The sequence below is a fragment of the Streptopelia decaocto genome, assembly GCF_964273445.1.
Source record: "Streptopelia decaocto genome assembly, chromosome: 2".
NCBI classification, from domain to species: domain Eukaryota; kingdom Metazoa; phylum Chordata; class Aves; order Columbiformes; family Columbidae; genus Streptopelia; species Streptopelia decaocto.
In genome coordinates this window covers 64,055,255-64,073,542 of record NC_138655.1, presented here as the reverse complement: position 1 = coordinate 64,073,542, position 18,288 = coordinate 64,055,255, and the positions used below count along the sequence as shown (strand labels likewise).

At 40.3% G+C, this 18,288-nt stretch overlaps 2 protein-coding genes across 8 annotated transcripts in view; one reads left to right on the top strand and one right to left on the bottom strand.

The window, feature by feature from the left end:
* The window catches only part of ERP44 (endoplasmic reticulum protein 44), a 56,090-nt gene extending 50,552 nt beyond the window's left edge, over window positions 1–5,538 (top strand). For both annotated transcript variants that reach the window (XM_082044743.1, XM_082044744.1), the window contains exon 12: window positions 2,085–5,538. In XM_082044743.1, the coding sequence (XP_081900869.1) occupies window positions 2,085–2,186 (102 nt within the window). In that variant the 3' untranslated portion in view covers window positions 2,187–5,538. The remainder of the gene's footprint in view (window positions 1–2,084) is intronic.
* Window positions 5,539–6,687: 1,149 nt separating this feature from the next.
* Window positions 6,688–18,288, bottom strand: part of STX17 (syntaxin 17) — a 31,191-nt gene continuing 19,590 nt past the window's right edge. For all 6 annotated transcript variants that reach the window (XM_082044748.1, XM_082044746.1, XM_082044750.1 and 3 more), the window contains 5 exons: window positions 16,507–16,726; window positions 10,399–10,517; window positions 10,265–10,315; window positions 8,296–8,382; window positions 6,688–7,578 (listed from right to left, as the gene is read on the bottom strand). In XM_082044748.1, the coding sequence (XP_081900874.1) occupies window positions 7,339–7,578; window positions 8,296–8,382; window positions 10,265–10,315; window positions 10,399–10,517; window positions 16,507–16,726 (717 nt within the window). In that variant the 3' untranslated portion in view covers window positions 6,688–7,338. The remainder of the gene's footprint in view (window positions 7,579–8,295; window positions 8,383–10,264; window positions 10,316–10,398; window positions 10,518–16,506; window positions 16,727–18,288) is intronic.

Below are 18,288 nucleotides of genomic sequence, written 5' to 3'. Positions count from 1 at the left end.
TGTGGTTCCCTGGATCCTCCTTCCAGCCCTTCTTGTCAAAGGTGTCACTTTTGCCAGCTTCCAGTCAACTGAGACCTCCCCAGTCGGCCAGGACTGCTGGTAAATGATGGAAAGTGGCTTGGTGAGCACCTCTGCCAGCCCCCTCAGAACCCTTGCATGTGTAAGAATATATATTTTCTCCCCTGAAACAGAAGACCTTGGGCCAGATAGACTGTTCTGACCTCATAGAGCTGCTCATAGAGCTGCTCTTATGTTCCCATGTGATTTCAGTGCAAAAACCAATGATAGAGGTATTGTTTCCATCACAACATACTATGAAAGGGTTCTTCTGAGGGCAAACATCAATTGCTTGAATGTTTAACATATTTACTTGTAATCACCGATCCAAGCAGGAGGCAGTTTGTTAGAACATCAACAGAAGATTGATAAGTGGTAATAGAGCTTATGACTTTTATTAATGCAATTAACAAGCAGCATTAATAGTGGCCACAGGCTGCATTTGTCAGTTTGCATTCATCACTGTTCTGCTCAAAGGTTTCCATGCTGTATAATTACATGCCTGGAAGTCACTCCTGGGATCTCCTCAGGAGCACATCTACTAGATAGTTCTTCAGCAAAACTCAGGAGTATCTCAGTGTTTAGTTTAATCCAAGAGGCAGAAAAGAAGGGACATCATCAGCCCTGATTCCCTCTGCTCAGCCCAGTCTTCTGTGTCTTCATCAGCTTTGTATGTTCTTGATACGCTGCTCAGCTCATATGCTTGGTGTCATGTGGAAAAGTGCCTGTCAGGTAACCTTCTCATTACCTCAGGCCCTCTCTAAAGAAATAATTGGTTTTAAACACTTAAGTTATATGTTGCATTGTGTAGGGCTCAAGAGAGCCACGCTGATCCCGGAGGAGACCTGGTGTTCTTGTGTTGGGGTGCCTTGGGCCATCCCAGAACCCATGGTTGAGGGACAGAAATTATTTATGGCTACAGGCTCGTTTTCCTGGTCATCTGTGGGGTGCATAAGGGTGGCTCTGTGCTAAGTTGTGTGAGTGCAGCCTTCCATTGCCCTGCTCAAAGCTGAAAGATTTAAAAGCATGGAAGCCCCAGAGGGCTTGCCTTAGACTAGGAGAATGGCTGCTTTTGAATGTTGTCGTGAGTGGTTGTGAAAACACGAGGCCTGAGTTCTCTTGGCAGTGATTCACTTTAGTGGTAACTCCCTGTGTTTCTCAGGAATTTGTTGAGCAACAGGAATTCAGGTCAACAGGAGGAGATGCAGAAAACAGGGCTGGAGACTGAGAAGTAGGTCAGCTGGGAGCCAGGCGGGTGACAGGCGTGAGGGACACTATGGAGCCCTTGTGGCCTGGAGGAGGCTTGGGCAGGGTGGGAGGGAACCTGCCCAGTCCCAGGATCCTGCTGCCCAGGTGGGCACAGGCTGGTTGCCTAGAGCTGCAAGCTTGCTTGTCTTTGTTCTGCCTTGAAAAATGCACACAGAACCTGGGATGTTTACATTCTCATGTCCCTATGGCCATCTTGTGGAAGATGGAGATGCTGGGACATGTATGTCCCTTAAATTGCTTGTTTGGAGTTTTCTTTTTTTTTTGTTTCCATAGAAAACTAATTCTAAAATATCTCAGCATCAATGTCACTTTTGCCCTAGTGCATCTCAAAAGCAAACACACAAACCAGACTGCTTTCAAAGTAAGTGGTAGATGGACTCAAATCTACAATGGGGTGCATTTGAAATACTATTAAGTCACTTGCACAGAAACTTGTGTGATGGCCATTACCTTTGAGATGTGCTAACAAGAGGAGTTGGCACACCTTAACGGATGGTGCTTGATGAATTTAAATATGTGTGCGTGTGTATTCCGCCTGCTTGGGACTTAAAATGTGCCTTCCAAAACAAAAACACAAAACAACAACAAAATCTGAAAAATGTCAACACACACACAAACAAATACACCTCAGTTCATAAGAATGCTGGACGTTTGGGCACTCCCATAATTGCCATAATTAATGCTAGAAGTTCATTTAGCGAAGATGATTATTAAAATGAGTCTAACAAGCAATTTTACTGTTTGTTCTGTTTTTTCAGCCAATTCAGGATTTAGCAAGCAGCCCACCAGAGAGCTCATTCCAGAAGCTGGCACCCAGTGAACATAGGTACACCTTATTGAGGGAAAAAGATGAACTTTAAAAACTTGAAATAATCTTGCAAGCCTTTCAGACAGCAGCATTGACTTCCGTGTGGTGGAAATAGTAAACCTATATTTTCATAATTCTATGTGTATTTTTATTTTGAATAAACTGAAAAAATAATTTTTTTTCTCCCCAGGCTTGTAAATACATTTGTTTGGTGGGTCATTCTGTACAGCATCTTTCAAACAGTACGTTCCTAATGCTATAGTAAAATATCAGAGACCCATCCAGACTCTTGACCTAACTTTGTTCTGTAAAACTTTTATAATCCAAATGAAGGTATCCCTGCCAGAGACATGCTGTTAACTTGCACTATGCCATTAAATAGGACTTTTGGGTTGTTTCTGTGTAACCTTGGTAGTATGTGCTTTCTCTTCTTCATATGAACAGCTATCCTGGTAATCTGTTTTTTTGTCACGTTTTTCTCCAACTTTAAGAGGGTCTTCTATTCTGGATACTCGGGAGGGGAATAAATTAAAGTTTTACAGAATCTCGTGTGGTGCTTTACTGGGTCCAAATGTTGAAGCGATCAAACAATTCTGACTATTAAAATACCAAGCGAGGAAAATAAATTTTTTAATACTATTAGCTGTACTTTGAATCAAAGGGCTGTATTGACCTGCCCTAGTTTCTTGGAGTTAATATTATTATTATTATATTATCCACAGGGTTGTGTTAAAAGAACATGAGTGTTGGAAACCCTTCAAAGTAGGAGAGGACTAGGGCTGGACTGCCATCTTAGTTTTGTCAGTCTTAAATTAATCACTGTATGTATATGTTACAATTAGTCTTTTTTTTTTTTCTTTTGGGTTCTTACCATCTACTTTCTGAACAAGCACTGCCAATTTTCTGTTACTCCTTTGTCTGGCTTGTGCCTTATTTATTGCATACTCATTGAATTCTGCTCTCAAGAAGGAATTACTGCTTTCCTTGTGGGCTTTTCTCAATGAATCCTCAAGCTGCTGGGTGAAATGAACATAAAGAAAATGTAGAGATGGAAGAATATCTGCTAATTTGGGGTGCATTGCTGGAGATGAATTAGGAATTAGTACTGGATTTGTGCGGTACACTTACTACAAAGAATCTAGCTCCATGAGTTGGGCCCCCATGGTTTAGTGTCCTTAGAAGCTTGTTCTTTGGATGACTAGACCACTGGGTTCATGTTTTATTTCTGCAAGTGCCCCAATGTCTGCAGTTCAGGGCTTAGGATCCCATCTGGGCTGGATGCCACCTCCTTGGTTATTGACAGAAGACGGGCACGGTCCTGTGCAGCTGTGGCCAAAGTTGGTGCCAAGAGAGGCTGCTGAATCGAGTCCCTGCAGCAAAGGGCACGTGAGGTTTCAAGGAGGCGATTCTGAGGAGAAAACTGCTTCTACCAGCCAGCGCTGGCTTCCAGCTGACTGAGCAGATGCAGAATTGGTAGCTAAAATGAGTAAGATTTTGTTGACAGGTGTACTTTTTTTGTCAGTTTTGTGAACCTGCATTTTCGAGCGCGCATGAAGTGCCTGAAAGCCAGGTCTTCTCCTGTACCATTCTCCATCTTATGACAAATGAAGTGGTTTTGGCAGCCAAGTCGTACCACCGCTGGGAGCAGGGGATGGTTTTAGGGCTGGTGCTTGTTATCTGCAGGTGGTGCAACCAAACTTCCATAGTTGTTCAGGCACCTGAAATTTTAGTCCACTCTGGCATGGTACCTACAAGTACTCATCTTACTCCTCTGAGGTTCCTATTTTGACTTGGGATTTTTATATATATAATGCTGTTTGGTGGCAGATGTCTAAACTTCTCTTTCTGGAGGGAGATTCTACCTCATCGTATACACCCAAGGTCAGTGGCTGGTGCTTTCAGCTAGAAAGTGAGAGATGGACCCCCCCATGTTTCCTTTTCTGAGTAAGGACTTGTTCCCAGAGCTTTGGGATCCCAGCACCAGGCAGGCAATTAAATGTAGCGGTTCATGAGCTATGCACTCCCAAGTCATTTCGTTGTGTATTCGTGGGGGGTCGAACAGCTGAAGTCCAGGTTTGCCTAACGTGATGTTGAGTATCACTTGAACTTTCGAAGTATGTGATGAAACAGAGAATTTGCCTGGAGAGAGGAAGCATTGGACAATATGCGAGATGTATTTCAAATTGAGCCCTTTGATTCTGATCATCTACATCAATGGTTTTAACCATTTGGTGCTCAACTAACCCCTCCCTTTAACATTTCTCAAGGTTTTCATGCGAGGTTGTCAAACAGTGTTATGCCCATACAGAACAAAACCATCCCAAACTCTCATTTTAATTGAACTTAAGGAGTCCATTTCTGAGCTAGCGTATGTGTTTGAGTTACTGGATGCATGCAACGTTTCATTTCAGTCAATGTAAATATCTCAGTAGCTGAAGCATGTGTTTGGTAACTCAATTTGGGATTCTTAGATCTTGGTAATGCAATTATTTTAATAATATAAAGTTTGTGAGGGATTAATCCTTTAGATTGCTGAAACGAAATAAACCCCAACATCTCAATAAATGCTACAACCAATTTCATAGGCAAAAACTTTTATTTGGTCTGAAAGAATTACGTATATCTTACATTTCTTCTGATTAACATGCCTAGCAATTTAAATGCTGATTTGGTTACTCTGTTGCCCATGTTTCTTCACATATGTAAATAACCCATCTATTTTTTAAAAAATCATAGCTTAAATAACAGTCTTCCAAGTCTGGGCTGTACACAATGTTTTGAAATTGCTTCCTTAAAGACTCAAGGAGGAAGAATAGTTTTTGTGCTAGACATTTCATAAAATGAATACATACCAAGCTGAATTTGTATAAGCTGTGGCAGGAATTCAGTTTTATGAATTTAGATTGTCCTGGCATTGGGGAGAGAGGGTGGAGTCTTCAGTGCCTCTGCTGTGGCTGCTGTCATTTAAATGCGCAAGGTTTTGAAGCATACAGTAGGAAAGCAGACATGGCGTTTTGAAATCACACAAAGAATCAACCAGAACACCTTTTTTTTTCCCTCAGTTTCTTCCTTTAAATGTAGAAGTTACATATTGAAGGAATCACAGAATCACAGGTTGTGAAGAGCCTTAGTATAAAGTTGTTACGAGCTCATTAATTTTTTAATTCAAAGTAGATTGTATTTAAAGAAAAACAATTTTTGCCTGACTGGAGCAAAGGATCTGAATTCCTTGGGTCATGTTTTCCCCTCCAGCTGATTTTACGGATGTAGGCGCTGCGGCTTCAACACACGCAGTTCGGACAATGTTCACGATTACTTGTGAAATCTATTTTTGCAAACGTTGCTTCCCTAAGCCTCAGACCTGCTTAAAATAGACACAGTGCTCTGGCTGACAGCAATTTCAGTCCTATTTTAGAAATAATAAGGAAGAACTGTTCAGAAAAATACATTTGTGCTGAAACTAACAGTTGCTTGTAGTGTCTCTAGGCACAAACACCTGTTGTCTGTCACAGTAGAGAGTAATTTCCAATAATGATACCAAAGTACTGGTTAAGAAAAGGGATCTCTTTCTATAGTATGTTTCCTTATATGGTGTTCCCTGCTAAGGAGCCTTCTCACTGAACACTGACTTCTGTGTTCATCTAATAAAACTGGACTCAAGCAGAGCTCAGAGTGAATTGAACAATTTAAAAACTTTAAAAAGCAGCTTCCCAACCTCAATTTCTTTTCCCCCAAACAGCAGCAGCAATAGTGTGAGAACTGTCCTGGAAGGATGGAGGTAGGGCCATGTGCTGAACAGTACATTTGTGACAATAGTACAAGTATGTGGCAATAAAAACACGTTAACGCTCCTGTATTTAACAATGGAAGTTTCAGAAGCAAAAGGCTTCTTAAGCAGTAAAATAAGGACACTCAGAATGACAGGCATCCGCTATAAAAACCTAGCGAAAGCACTAACAGCATCTCACCCCACACAGGCTCCACAGCACGTCCCAGAATATTGAGAAGGCTGAGAAGCCACTCGACAGTGCAGGTAGAAGCAGAAGTTTCAGGCCTGACCAGTGTGCAGGAGCTTTGCTGCTGACCCAGCCAAGCACGTTTTACATCTTGTCAACAGCCACAGGCTGACAGCTTCAAAATAGCCCCATCATCTGGGGAGCTCAGCTGACACTTCCACTATTTAAAGGGCCTCGCTGCTTCACCACCCTTTGACCTGGTGCCTAATGCCAACCTTGAGGGACGATAAAGACTCTTGAGGGAGTGGGGCTGCAGCAGCACCTTCCAGCTCTTCAGCTCTCCTGCCAGCGCCCTGCGGGCAATGGGAGATGAGAAGCAAGAGCAACACCGAGCAGTAGGCGCTGCTTAAGTAAGCTGAGGCTTTGGGCTTAGAATGGCAGAGCTTGTCACTTCATCCTGCGTGCTGTTCTCAGGACAAGCCAAGGAGCTGAACAGCCATGGAAAAATACCCTCCAGCAGCAGTCCTGCAGGGTTGCTGCTTACCATGTTTAACTACATTTTGAACAAGATGAGGAGTTTACCATTTTTTTTAAAAAAAAACGACCTGAAAAAGGGGAAAAGCTGATGCTGATCTAATTGTCTGATGGAGGCAGATGTGGGATGTACTGAAGTGTTTTTTCCAACTTGCTCAGCCAACGTTTCAACTTTTTCCTATGGCAACTAATGCTTCCCTGTGCATTAGTTATTGAACAGGCCTAGTCAGTCGTGTCCTGGGGGTATAGACAGGAGGAGTTTGGGAATCCAGATAAATTAAATTTAAAGTACCATGGCCATGAAAGACAGATGAAGCTTATTTCCTTTCCTTTGGGGCTCTATTAATAAAATCTCCAGCTTCTGGGTGCCGTTCATGGGAAAGCACTACGGTTTTCCAAATATCTCTCTTTGTATTGTCTGCAAGACACTTTGTGCAAATTTGGCGTGAAGCACCCATCACCCATCATTACAGCTGTGCATACAGCTCACCTAAGAATTTTATAATTAAAAGTTATCCATATAATTTTCAAAGGACTGATGTCACTTAGCACATCTGAAAAGTGAAATACTGACATTACTGTTTCGCCCCTCCCAAGTAACAGTCCTGTTGTCAAAATTCACACAACTCAGCCTTGTATTTAAAGCCTAAGGCTGCAAGTCTGTCATTAGCATGGCTACTACACTTTTGTTCCTAGTCAAAATGAATCTCTACTTCAGCTGGATTTTTTGGCACTTGTGTGAGAAAGCTCTGGACAGCTGGAACAGATCTGCTCGGTCATTTTTTTTTTCTTTCTTTGCATCAATTTTCCACCTGTGAAACCCAAAATCCCACCACCAAGTGCAGCTGCGATTCCTGCCACTTTGTAGCCTGCAAGGAGCCCAATGGGACCCCCCACCACTCCACCAATAACTGCACCTGCCACAGGCAGAGCTGCCAGCTTGTACATTGCAGCCTGTAGAAGGAGAAAAAAAAATAGTTAGCATACTTGCCTGTGGTGATGCGCATTTCCCCCTCATTGCTCTTGGCAAAGACTGCAATGCTCAGTGAGAAATAAACTTTACAAGTTAGTATTTTAAAAAAAAAAAGATGATCTACTATCCCACATGTATGACAGAACGCACCAAAACCAATTCAAAACTGAGCTCTCTCACATATGCAGTTGTGAAGCAGCTAATTTTTACGTGCTACTGCCTGACTGTACACGTTATTTATTACCTCATCTCCATCATTATCAAATGAGAAACTGAGAAGATGCTCGGACTTTTCAGTAACACACCTGAAGCTGGGTTTGTGGCTTATAGCAACTATCACTGACATCTACATAGAACAGGACTGAAATTGCATGTTATCATCACCCTGTTGTTTTACGCTTAATTTTTGTGAGCCAATCGCTGGATGCTCCTGTCTTTGCAGGTAAACCAAGGTAGCATCAGAATAGCATTAAAAAAGCAAAACCAAACCAACAAGCCTGTATTTCCCAGTAGCCTGGATGTGCTACAAAATTACAAGAGATTGATTTTTTTTTTCCCTGCTACCTGTGGGTCATTTCTTCCTTATTTCCTTAATTGCTGGCTCCTTCAGCATTAAAGACGGCAGATCAATTGGGTTAATACAGAGGACTGCTGGGAGGCAGAGCACCATTGATTCACCAGCAGGAGCAGATCCCTACCTTCCCCAACTTTTTGGTTCCCTCTTCAACATTCACAGCAGCACTGTTGACATGGTCTTCAATCCTGTCAATCTTCTCCTGCTGAGACTAGATGCAAAGGAATTATGAGTGAGGGCACCTGCTGGGAAGCAGCAGTGAGCCAATACACACCATTTTAATGCCTGTAATCAGGGCCCCACAGCCGCTTTCATCTGCTACCCACTGCAGCCTGCAGCCTTAATGGTGCTTCATTAATAGTATCTGATAAACTGTGCTGAAACTGCAAACTTTAAAAAAAATCATCTTAACTATTAAGTAATAATATGGTGTGGGTATTATACAATGTGTTGCTGCAGTTAAACAACCCAAAACATGTGATTTCTAAATCTTGTCTGTGAATAGATGAACTTGCATTCCAAAGGGAAAAATAATCCAAACTGGCCTTTTTGTTTCCTGCTGAGTTTCACGTTCACAAAAAATTCTATAAAGAGCATTTATAACATCAGTACCGACTCCAGCATACAAAGCTGCACCAAGAAATCTAAATAGAAGTGTTTAATCAGGACATTATGAAACACTGGCTCAACTTTACAAATAGAGCAGTGGTGACAGCACTGAAAATACACTTGATGTTCCTCTACATTTTATTGTTTTCATTTTACAAAACCTTCCATCTTGTCTCCAAATGCAGTCAGATTCCCCTGCAGTCTCTCTCAGAGAATACTGGAGCAGAAGATAAAGGGGTTTGTGGGCTTGTTTGTTCTTGTTTTAATCTCAGCAGTACCCAGGCTGTTTTATGTCACAAAATAATGAGAAGGCTAATGTTCAGCTTAAAGTAAAAGGCATTCTGTACTATTTTCCTCTAATTCAGAAACTGCTGAATCTACCAGCTCTGGTATCTTCACCTACAATCCAACCCACATACTTTAGAGGCTTGTTATTATATCTAGTGATGGTTATGTGTAAAATCCAGAAAGTCTTGAGAACAGGAACATTTAGGCTACTGAATAAAAATTTTTGCAGTCCCTCTCCAGCCTAATGAATCTTTATCTTTTCTGGTTTTTTTGCATATGTGAAGCAGCACATATTCAGCAGAAAGGATAAAAGCTAACCCAACAGCAATAAGATTAAAGAACTCTCCTAGGAGATGAGAATTGTGAGTTTAAATTCCCTGTGGCACAGGAAGAACTAAACATAGGGAACTGAGTGTGGATGATGCACAACCTTTTGGCAACTACATTTTTGAGAGCAGAGAAAGGGTGTGAATAAAGGTGAAGGACACTTGAAATTTTTCAAGTACTCCTGAATAAACAAGGAAAAGTAGCTGAGAAACAGCCACCCTGTGCAGTGAAGGCTATCATCACCGTGAAGGTTAGAAATGGTAAAAATGAATGGGACCTGGGTGCAAGTCTGCAGGCAACACTGCAGAGCTTCTGCTAAGGTTCAGCTTGTGGGTGGAACATCAGTAGGTGCTCTGGTGACAAGAACTCAGGAGCAACTCCTAGCAATAGGGCTGAAACAGAAGACTTGTCTCCTCAAAAAATGTCTTTGAACATCTGTTTGCACTTGAAAATCAAAACTTTACATCAAATTGTCTAGAAGGTGAAAACATCAAATGCATCACCTACGACTTGGTAAAGTATGTAATGGACAGTCCTGGAAACTATAGGTGTCTTTATCATAAGTCCCAAGTAGCACAGGCAGCACCTTTGTGCAGGCACCTCAGCTCACTGCAGGGAAACTGCTCTGCCTCTACTGGCATGTTCCTCAAGTTCCTAAGGGTTTTGTAGTCTTGAATATTGGACTGAATAAATCCAGTTAATGCTATTCTGGTGTTCTGTCACTTTGCTCAAGTGATCCTAGCTCAGTCTGAGTTCAGATTATGGGCAGAAGTACTGCTTGTCTTTTATTTCCCCCAACTAGGAGTTCCCCATTCACTTTCTTTCTGTACAAGACTCTGTCTAGGACAGAACGCAAAATCAATACTTACGTTGACTAAGAGAGAAAAATCAGTCACCAACTGGCTAAGCTGAATCAAGTCCTAAAAACAAAAAACAAGTTTTATTTTGTAATAGTTGCTAAAAACAAGAGCACCAGTGTGGCAGTAAGGGAGTTTCAACATACCCCTTCTAAGGTTTCCCAGGACTCAGCTGCATTTTCTTCCTGAGGTATTTTGGGAAGGCGGGAGTAGATCTGGATTAAGCTCTGGGAGCCATCCTTCACTTCCATGTTATGTAAAGTTTCTGAAAGAGAAACATGTTTATAAATAAATGCAGGGGATCAGAATGCAGGTGATGTGCAAAGTTTCTCACTCTTAATGTTTCACAAGGATAAATTGATATTTAACCCAATTCAAGCCAAGCAACAGCCCTGGAAATGATCATATAGGGAAAAGTCTTACAGCACTAAACAGTTTCTTGAAAGGAAGTTACTGCCAAAGAAACAGGTTCATTGCTATCAGCACCTTCTCACAATCAGCTCTGAGAATTATATTAAATTATACTACCGAATTCAAGGTCAGTTAATTATTTTTGTATCAACCGAGCTAAGAAAACTGAGCTTGGGACAAAATCTTTTCATTTACATACAACACATAAAAACACTGTGCTTCCAAAACTGAACAGACAGTTATTCATTTTATGATTGATTATTCTGCTACTGGTTTGATTTTCAGCCATTTGTGACTCAAAAGAGCTGGAGGAAAATGCTTTCAAAGTAACAGCGGCGAAAACCAAGTAACATGCTGCCCAGCACTCAGTGCTGGAACCAGTTGGGTAACCATACTGGGAGGATGGAAAACATTTGAAGCTTGGCAGTGTGTAAAGGAGATAATTCTCCAGTATCTTCCTTTCTAAATCACATGGGTTGAATGCAGAAGGCATTAGAATGAAGCATGGTGGAAAAAATAGGGAATAAGAAGACAGCTGGGTGGTATGAGGTGAGCAGATGTGACAAACAGACACACAGATACCTCCTCCAGTTAGAGCGCCCAGCCTTGAGCCACTACGAATGGAATAGACACGTGCATAATTATGGACAAGTAATTAAGTGGTACTCAAGAACAATAAGAAACAAGTCTGGCTTGTCATAGCAAGGCTTAAGCTTGAGGGTACGAAAGGCAGACTGGAGAACGTATGTGTGTAAACACAGTGTGAAGATCATGTTAATAGAGACAATTTAAGTTTCTGAAGGAAGGTATTACAGCTACTTCAGTAGGACACTGGTGTTTCCTGCCTTGGGAGGGCAGTACCAAGGGAAATCTTAATATGGGGAAGACTGGTTAGATATGTCTAATAATATTAAAGTGTAAATATTGCATTAGAATAGTTACAAACAATGAATGTGCCAAGGTACTATAATAATATTATACAAGTGTTACTACAATGGATATGAACAATTGAAAATAAATGAAAATAGTAATATTCAATAACAAGTCAGTAACAGTGCATGTTTTTTCATGGAATTAATTTAACGTAAAATAAAAATTATACATTTTAATAATATTTGTCCATTTCTCAACATTTTAATCCCACTATCTCAAAATACATGAAGGACCTAATCTTCTCGCTCTCTGATCAACAGAACTCTGGCATCTATGAAGCAAATATTGAGCTGTAATTACTAAGTAAGGAGAGCAGCAGAGTAATGATGGAGTAAGCGATTTTGAGGTTTATTTTGGCCTTGCTTTTCTTTCTAATTATTTCTGCCCCTTTTCCTTTAAGAATCCAGACATGGAAGGCACTTCACCTTCTACAGTCATCACCTGTTCTTCCAGAACATATGTTTGTTCTGTAGTATCAGATTATGTTACATACTCTGTTCTGAAATATTGCTTTTCCCTTTTCACTATAATTAATCATATATCCAAATGTGTCCCACTTTTGGATAAACCTATTCTGCTATGTATTCTGACATTCAACATTGCTTTTGAGCATTTTATTGCATTTCAATCCTTCACAATCTTATTTAAAAATCAATTTTCTTCTGCCAAAAAGCATGCTCTTCCCTAATTAGCCACATGCATGCTAGGTTGGTTGAAATTAAAATATATGTAATTCAAAAGCAAACAAAGAAAGCTCACTAAGCAAAAGCGCCTCCTCACAAATTATGCTCCCTATTCCTGTCTATCCTTAACAACCTATGCTGACCTACTGTAGAAGAGCAAGCACATCCTTCAACACACATGAATGATACCAAACTTTACCATGACACACATTCAAGATAATTTAAAATCATGTTTTCAGTATCATTTTCTAATAACTAAAAGTTAATGGGAAAAAAAAAACAACTCAAGGAAAATTCTTTAATCGCTTCAAAAACTAAAGAACAAGAAGGGTAAGAGAAGGTGAAACTTCGTTTGGGCTAGAAGTTTGAGTAAAAAAATTTACATTCCCTAGTTCAAGTTTTATCAAGTCTAACCAATTTTAATAGAATTGAGAATGGAAGTGGTTCCACCAGTTCACTTACAGCATCTCCACAGAATAATACAAAACACGTCTGCAGATTCCATAGAGCAGCTTCGCACCTCATTACACTCAAGATAAAAATCTAATGCTCTGGAAGATTCAATATGTTGCTTAAAAGATTTTAGTAACTTTAAGAGTGGAGTCTCACCTTTTGTTAATATTTATTTTAAATGCAATTAAATTCCATTTCTATTGGACCCGAGCTGAGGATGGTGAAGGGGGGAAGGGACCTCATCATTTCACTGACACGGGCCATTTGAATTTGTAAACTCCTTCCTTCTCTACCAGATGGGAAGCAACACGCTACAAAGAATGGGGACACTGGAGCTCCTTTGATTAAGATCACCAGCCAAGATTTGCTTTCAGGACTGTGCACAAAAGAACAGGCAATATATTGCATCTGTGTTCAACAGAGCTGCTTTCACAGTCAGGCAGCTTGAAAAAAAAAAAAAAATCTGTTTAATTGTATTTAGTTGTCTGCCAGGCTGAGTGTTTCACTTTAAATGGGGTGAATTATTTCCGTATTCTTGAGCAGACTTGCAGGAGCATGTCATCCCACTAGTATTTTTCTGTTCATCTCATCCCAATCTTTCTGCTCAGTTTTGTGTCTCCCTGAGGAGCAGCTACACTCAATGTCCTCCATACTTTAAAGGTATTTTAGATTTTAAAAGCGGTCCTGTTCTTTGAAATTAAACTCTAGTTCCCATTTACCACGTATGTAACTGTTAGAAAAGCCATAAGCCAGGACAAGACCTTTCCAATGAAATACGAGAATGTATTGAAGACCACTGCAGAAAGTTACCAGAAGAAGGGATACTTTAAATTTAATTCTGATTGTAACAGAGAAGAGCTTGCAAAGAGCCTGAAAGTAATGGCTGATATGGATGAAGGGAATTGCTGAATACCAGAGTTCACTATTCTAAAACTCAGAGTAAAAGACCAAAGACATCAAGTTCCCCCCAAATGAGATATCAACAAATTTGGCAAACTGACTAATGGAAACTGTGAAATTCCTAAAGGATAAAGGGCTACAAAAGAGCTGGCAGACACTAATAAAACAGGCTACACTGAAGATGACAGCAAATTGTCCTGATGCAGAGCAAAACATTTATGGCTTCGGCAACAGCTTTTCAATGCCACCCTGGATTTCAAGAATTTGACACACAATTAAGGTGAGTACAAGGAATAATATAAACATGGGAAGCTAGTATCAGAAAGACCAGGACACAAACAAATTGCAGCTACCAAAGGGCACAAATGGTAGCAAGAAAATTTCTATGAATGCCATTGAAGTTAGAGGACAATGAAGTATAAGTGCATTGCCAGGTAAAGAAGGAAAATAACAGATGACCCAGAGAAAGATGAAGTCAGTCTTATACAAAAAGGTAGCTGTAATCAGATACTTGATGCAATTCATTTAAACAATGAGAAAAGAAGAAAAAAAAAAGGCTGAAACATAAAGAGAACAGCTTAAAAATATTTAGAAGAGCTAGATTTATTCCAGTCCTGAGGGTTTGATGAAATTTGCTCTAGAATATTTAAGAAAAAGCCTCTGAAAGTTCAAGCATATTTCTGAGAACTTGCAGAGAGTACTAAAGGGATCCCAGAGGACAGCAAGAGAACAGACCCAGTTATTATAGTCTTTTTTGGGAGAGGAAGGAGGACACAGCAAATAGCCAGACTTTGAAACCCACTAAGATATTAGGGCAAGCTACTGAACAACCAGCTAAAAGATGTTGAAGGTATTGAATAAGTCAAGAGTCCTATGTCAAAAGCCACATCAGTCTTTTTTATCAGCCTGTTAAGATGACATAAATTTTTTACCATGAGGGTGGTGAGGGACTGGAACAGGCTGCCCAGGAAGTTGTGGAAGCCACATCATTTGAAGTGTTCAAGGCCAGGCTGAATGGGGCTCAGAGCAACCGGATCTAGTAGAAGATGTCCCTGCAACCTGCAGGGAGGGGTGGACAATACGATCTTCAAAGGTCCCTTCCAACTCAAACCATTCTATGGTTCTACACTTGATACATCTTGATGTTCTGATACTGGACATTCTCAAAAGCAAGCCCTGTCTTCAAATCTTTCCTCCCTGTTCAACCATTAGACTTGCTAGCTTGTTAATCACAACTGGAAGAGTTCTTGTAGTTCTTTATATAGCAACAGGAAGGGTCATGAAATCAAATTTGATGGCAGGTTCTTCTACAACGCCACTGACTGAGAATACTCTTTCAATTTTAAGATACATGACATTTTCAAACAACTTTAAACAATATTACTGGTGCAGCAATCAAACTAATTACTGTTATGTGGAAGGATTTAATCCTGATCTAACCAGCTTTCTCATAGATCATTAGCAGAGAGCAACAGCAGGCATCAGGGCATGGTATTGGCTTCCCCTGAAGACAGAACGGTAGAACAAGGAATAAAAGACATTCTGTACAGAAAAGAGGGGAAAAAAAGTAAATATATGTCTGACTTGTAGCATGCTATAGTGTGTTTTCAAGATCTTTTGTTTAAAAGGATTTATAGTTTTCTGCTTTCTTGTCAGTTACCAAGATAAAATGCTACAGGAAGAGATGTCCTCCTTTATATAGATACTTGTTCCTCTTTCCCAAGTATTTCAGCAATGGTATATTATACTGTCGTAAAAAAATGCTTTCTACTTGATGTTGCACATGCTAATTCAGTGAAAATGGCCCAAAGGATCAAGTAATCAAGTGATTTGCAGGGGGGAAAAAAAAAAAAAGAAGTCAAGCTACTGTGAAACATGAATGTAAGATTTTTTCCTGTCAACAGTCTTCTGTTTCAAGATCTAAGGCTACAGGATCTGTCTCAAGGAAGGCCACAGCTATTGAATTTCTTAAGACTGGAGAGCAGAGTAGGGGAAAGGGACCTGGGGGTCCTGGTGGACAGCAGGATGACCATGAGCCAGCACTGTGCCCTTGTGACCAGGAAGGCCAATGGCATCCTGGGGTGTATTAGAAGGGGGGTGGTTAGTAGGTCAAGAGAGGTTCTCCTGCCCCTCTACTCTGCCCTGGTGAGACCACACCTGGAATATTGTGTGCAGTTCTGGGCCCCTCAGTTCAGGAAGGACAGGGAACTGCTGGAGAGAGTCCAGTGCAGAGCCACAAAGGTGATTAAGGGAGTGGAGCATCTCCCTTATGAGGAAAGGCTGAGGGAGCTGGGGCTCTTTAGTTTGCAGAAGAGGAAACTGAGGGGTGACCTCATTAATGTTTATAAATATGTAAAGAGTGAGCGTCTCGAGGATGGAGCCAGGCTCTTCTCGGTGACAACCAATGGTAAGACAAGGGGCAATGGGTACAAACTGGAACACAGGAGGTTCCACTTAAACATGAGAAGAAACTTCTCAGTGAGGGTGCCAGAGCACTGCAACAGGCTGCCCAGGGAGGTTGTGGAGTCTCCTTCTCTGGAGACTTTCAAGCCCGCCTGGACACATTCCTGTGTAACCTCATCTAGGTGTTCCTGCTCTGGCAGGGGGATTGGACTAGATGATCTTTCGAGGTACCTTCCAATCCCTAACATCTTGTGATTCTGTGTGATGCTTAATTAGAGCATTCGCCACTGATCAAAACTCAGTCACAAGTAATGAGAAAAATGTAGTGTAGGGATATAAATCCACTTCTTGACTAATAATCATTATTCAACTGTAATCTCATTTGTTTACTTCATTTATACCTGGTCAGAGAAGCTTCAGACTGGATACAACAACACAGATACAATACGTACAGAAATGAAATTCTACTACCTCCTCCTACAGTTGCAGATCTGGTTAAAGAGGCATCCTCCAGTCCTCCGAATTGCCTTCTAAGTTCTTCTGCAGATTCAGAATGGAGCTGCAGGAATTCTTTTACGGCAAACGAAGCCTCCTCTTTAACGGGATTTATCATTCTCTGCAGAATGGGGGCGTCTTCCTGCCGGACTCGCAAACAGAGTTTCTCCATCTCCCTCATGTTGGCACGGACTTGCTGTAACAGTTATAAGAGTTACTTTGCAGCTTACTGTGTAAGAGCACCAGGCACCTTCAGTGGATGGGAAGCAACTATCATCTTGATTATCATTAAATAATCATAAAAACTGCCATTTCTAACTTTTAATAAACTACGACACACACAAAACAACTAACCCTTCAGAGTCCCTGCTTTCAGGCCAGGTTGAGGTATCTCGGGACATATTGCGGAGTCTTCTTGGACCGGACCTACTTTCCATAGGGGAAGCTGAGGTCTCTGCCCCTGAAGAACCAAAGATCAAGGACGAGATGCTTTTCTATTTTTTATATTAAGCTACTGTGGTGGTCATAGCACTTCAGAATACAATCACTTGCAATCCCCAACTACCCCCAAATTATCATTTTCATTTTGTAAAGACAACTTCAGGGACAAAGAAGAAGAATTACTTTCCTCGTCAATGTTTATATTATTTTCCTGAGAAGAAGAACAAATATATTTGTTCAATTGGAGTATCACATACTGAAATATTTCTTTAGTTACAAGAGTTTTGAGAAGGTATGAACTATTCACAACTAGCAAGAAGAGTCTGTGTGCATCTCCTGTGAGAGAAATGTCTGTCTACAGCAAAAATAGACTTTTTTTAATTGCCTAGGTTTTTAAAATCCAAAAATGCACATAACTTTTCTTTTTCTGCAAATCAAGAAATTTATACTTTAAATTATACCACTCATTGTTTTAGGACAAAGTTTTTATCTAATTGTAAAAAAAAAATAAGGCTGTAATAAAAATAATATTCATTGCATAACATTATAAGACGATATAATGATTTATTTATTGCAGAACAAGAGAATGGATTAACACCAGTGAGTGGTTAGAAAAAGAAAGGTTTTCTTTGGTACAGGTAATGCCTTAGAATGGCAATACTGCTTACCTGAAAAAGCAAGAACTATATTGAGTTCCTGCTAAATTCCTAATTTAGGAGTTCATTTTATTTATATACACTCATAGAATTAAGTTTTTTAACATGTATGGAAAAAACAGTAGAAATATAATTACAGAAAAAGGAAATTAATTCAACCACACATGGAAGTAACACCACACAAGTCATATTAGGCAACCAAAGAAAGAACTATTGCTTCGTAAAAACCGTCTGTCAAATTACTAGGAGTACATTCTACTGCATGCCTAAATTCAGAGTACTACTAGCCAAGTTAGGCTCCATTATTTAAGGCTAACCCCAGGCAAAAACACTGACTAACAATAAAAAAAGGGAAATACAAAAAAAAATCTGTAAGATATTGAGTTGAATTAGAAACATGGCACCAAATAACTTTCCTTATGCATTTCTCATCTTAATCTACCCTGTTCTTCCTGTTCCTGTCCTCCCACGGTCTGCCCATAAGTACTGAAAAAGGGAGAACATCATCACTGTCACAGTATACCATGTGTCAAAATTCTTGTTTTATAAAGTCTTGGAATTTCATTTAAAAGACAAAATAGGACTATGTAGACACAACATCTAATTATCTATCCTGTGAAAATTCTGTGCAGGGGACCAAGTGAAGTTGATCCTGCTCTTT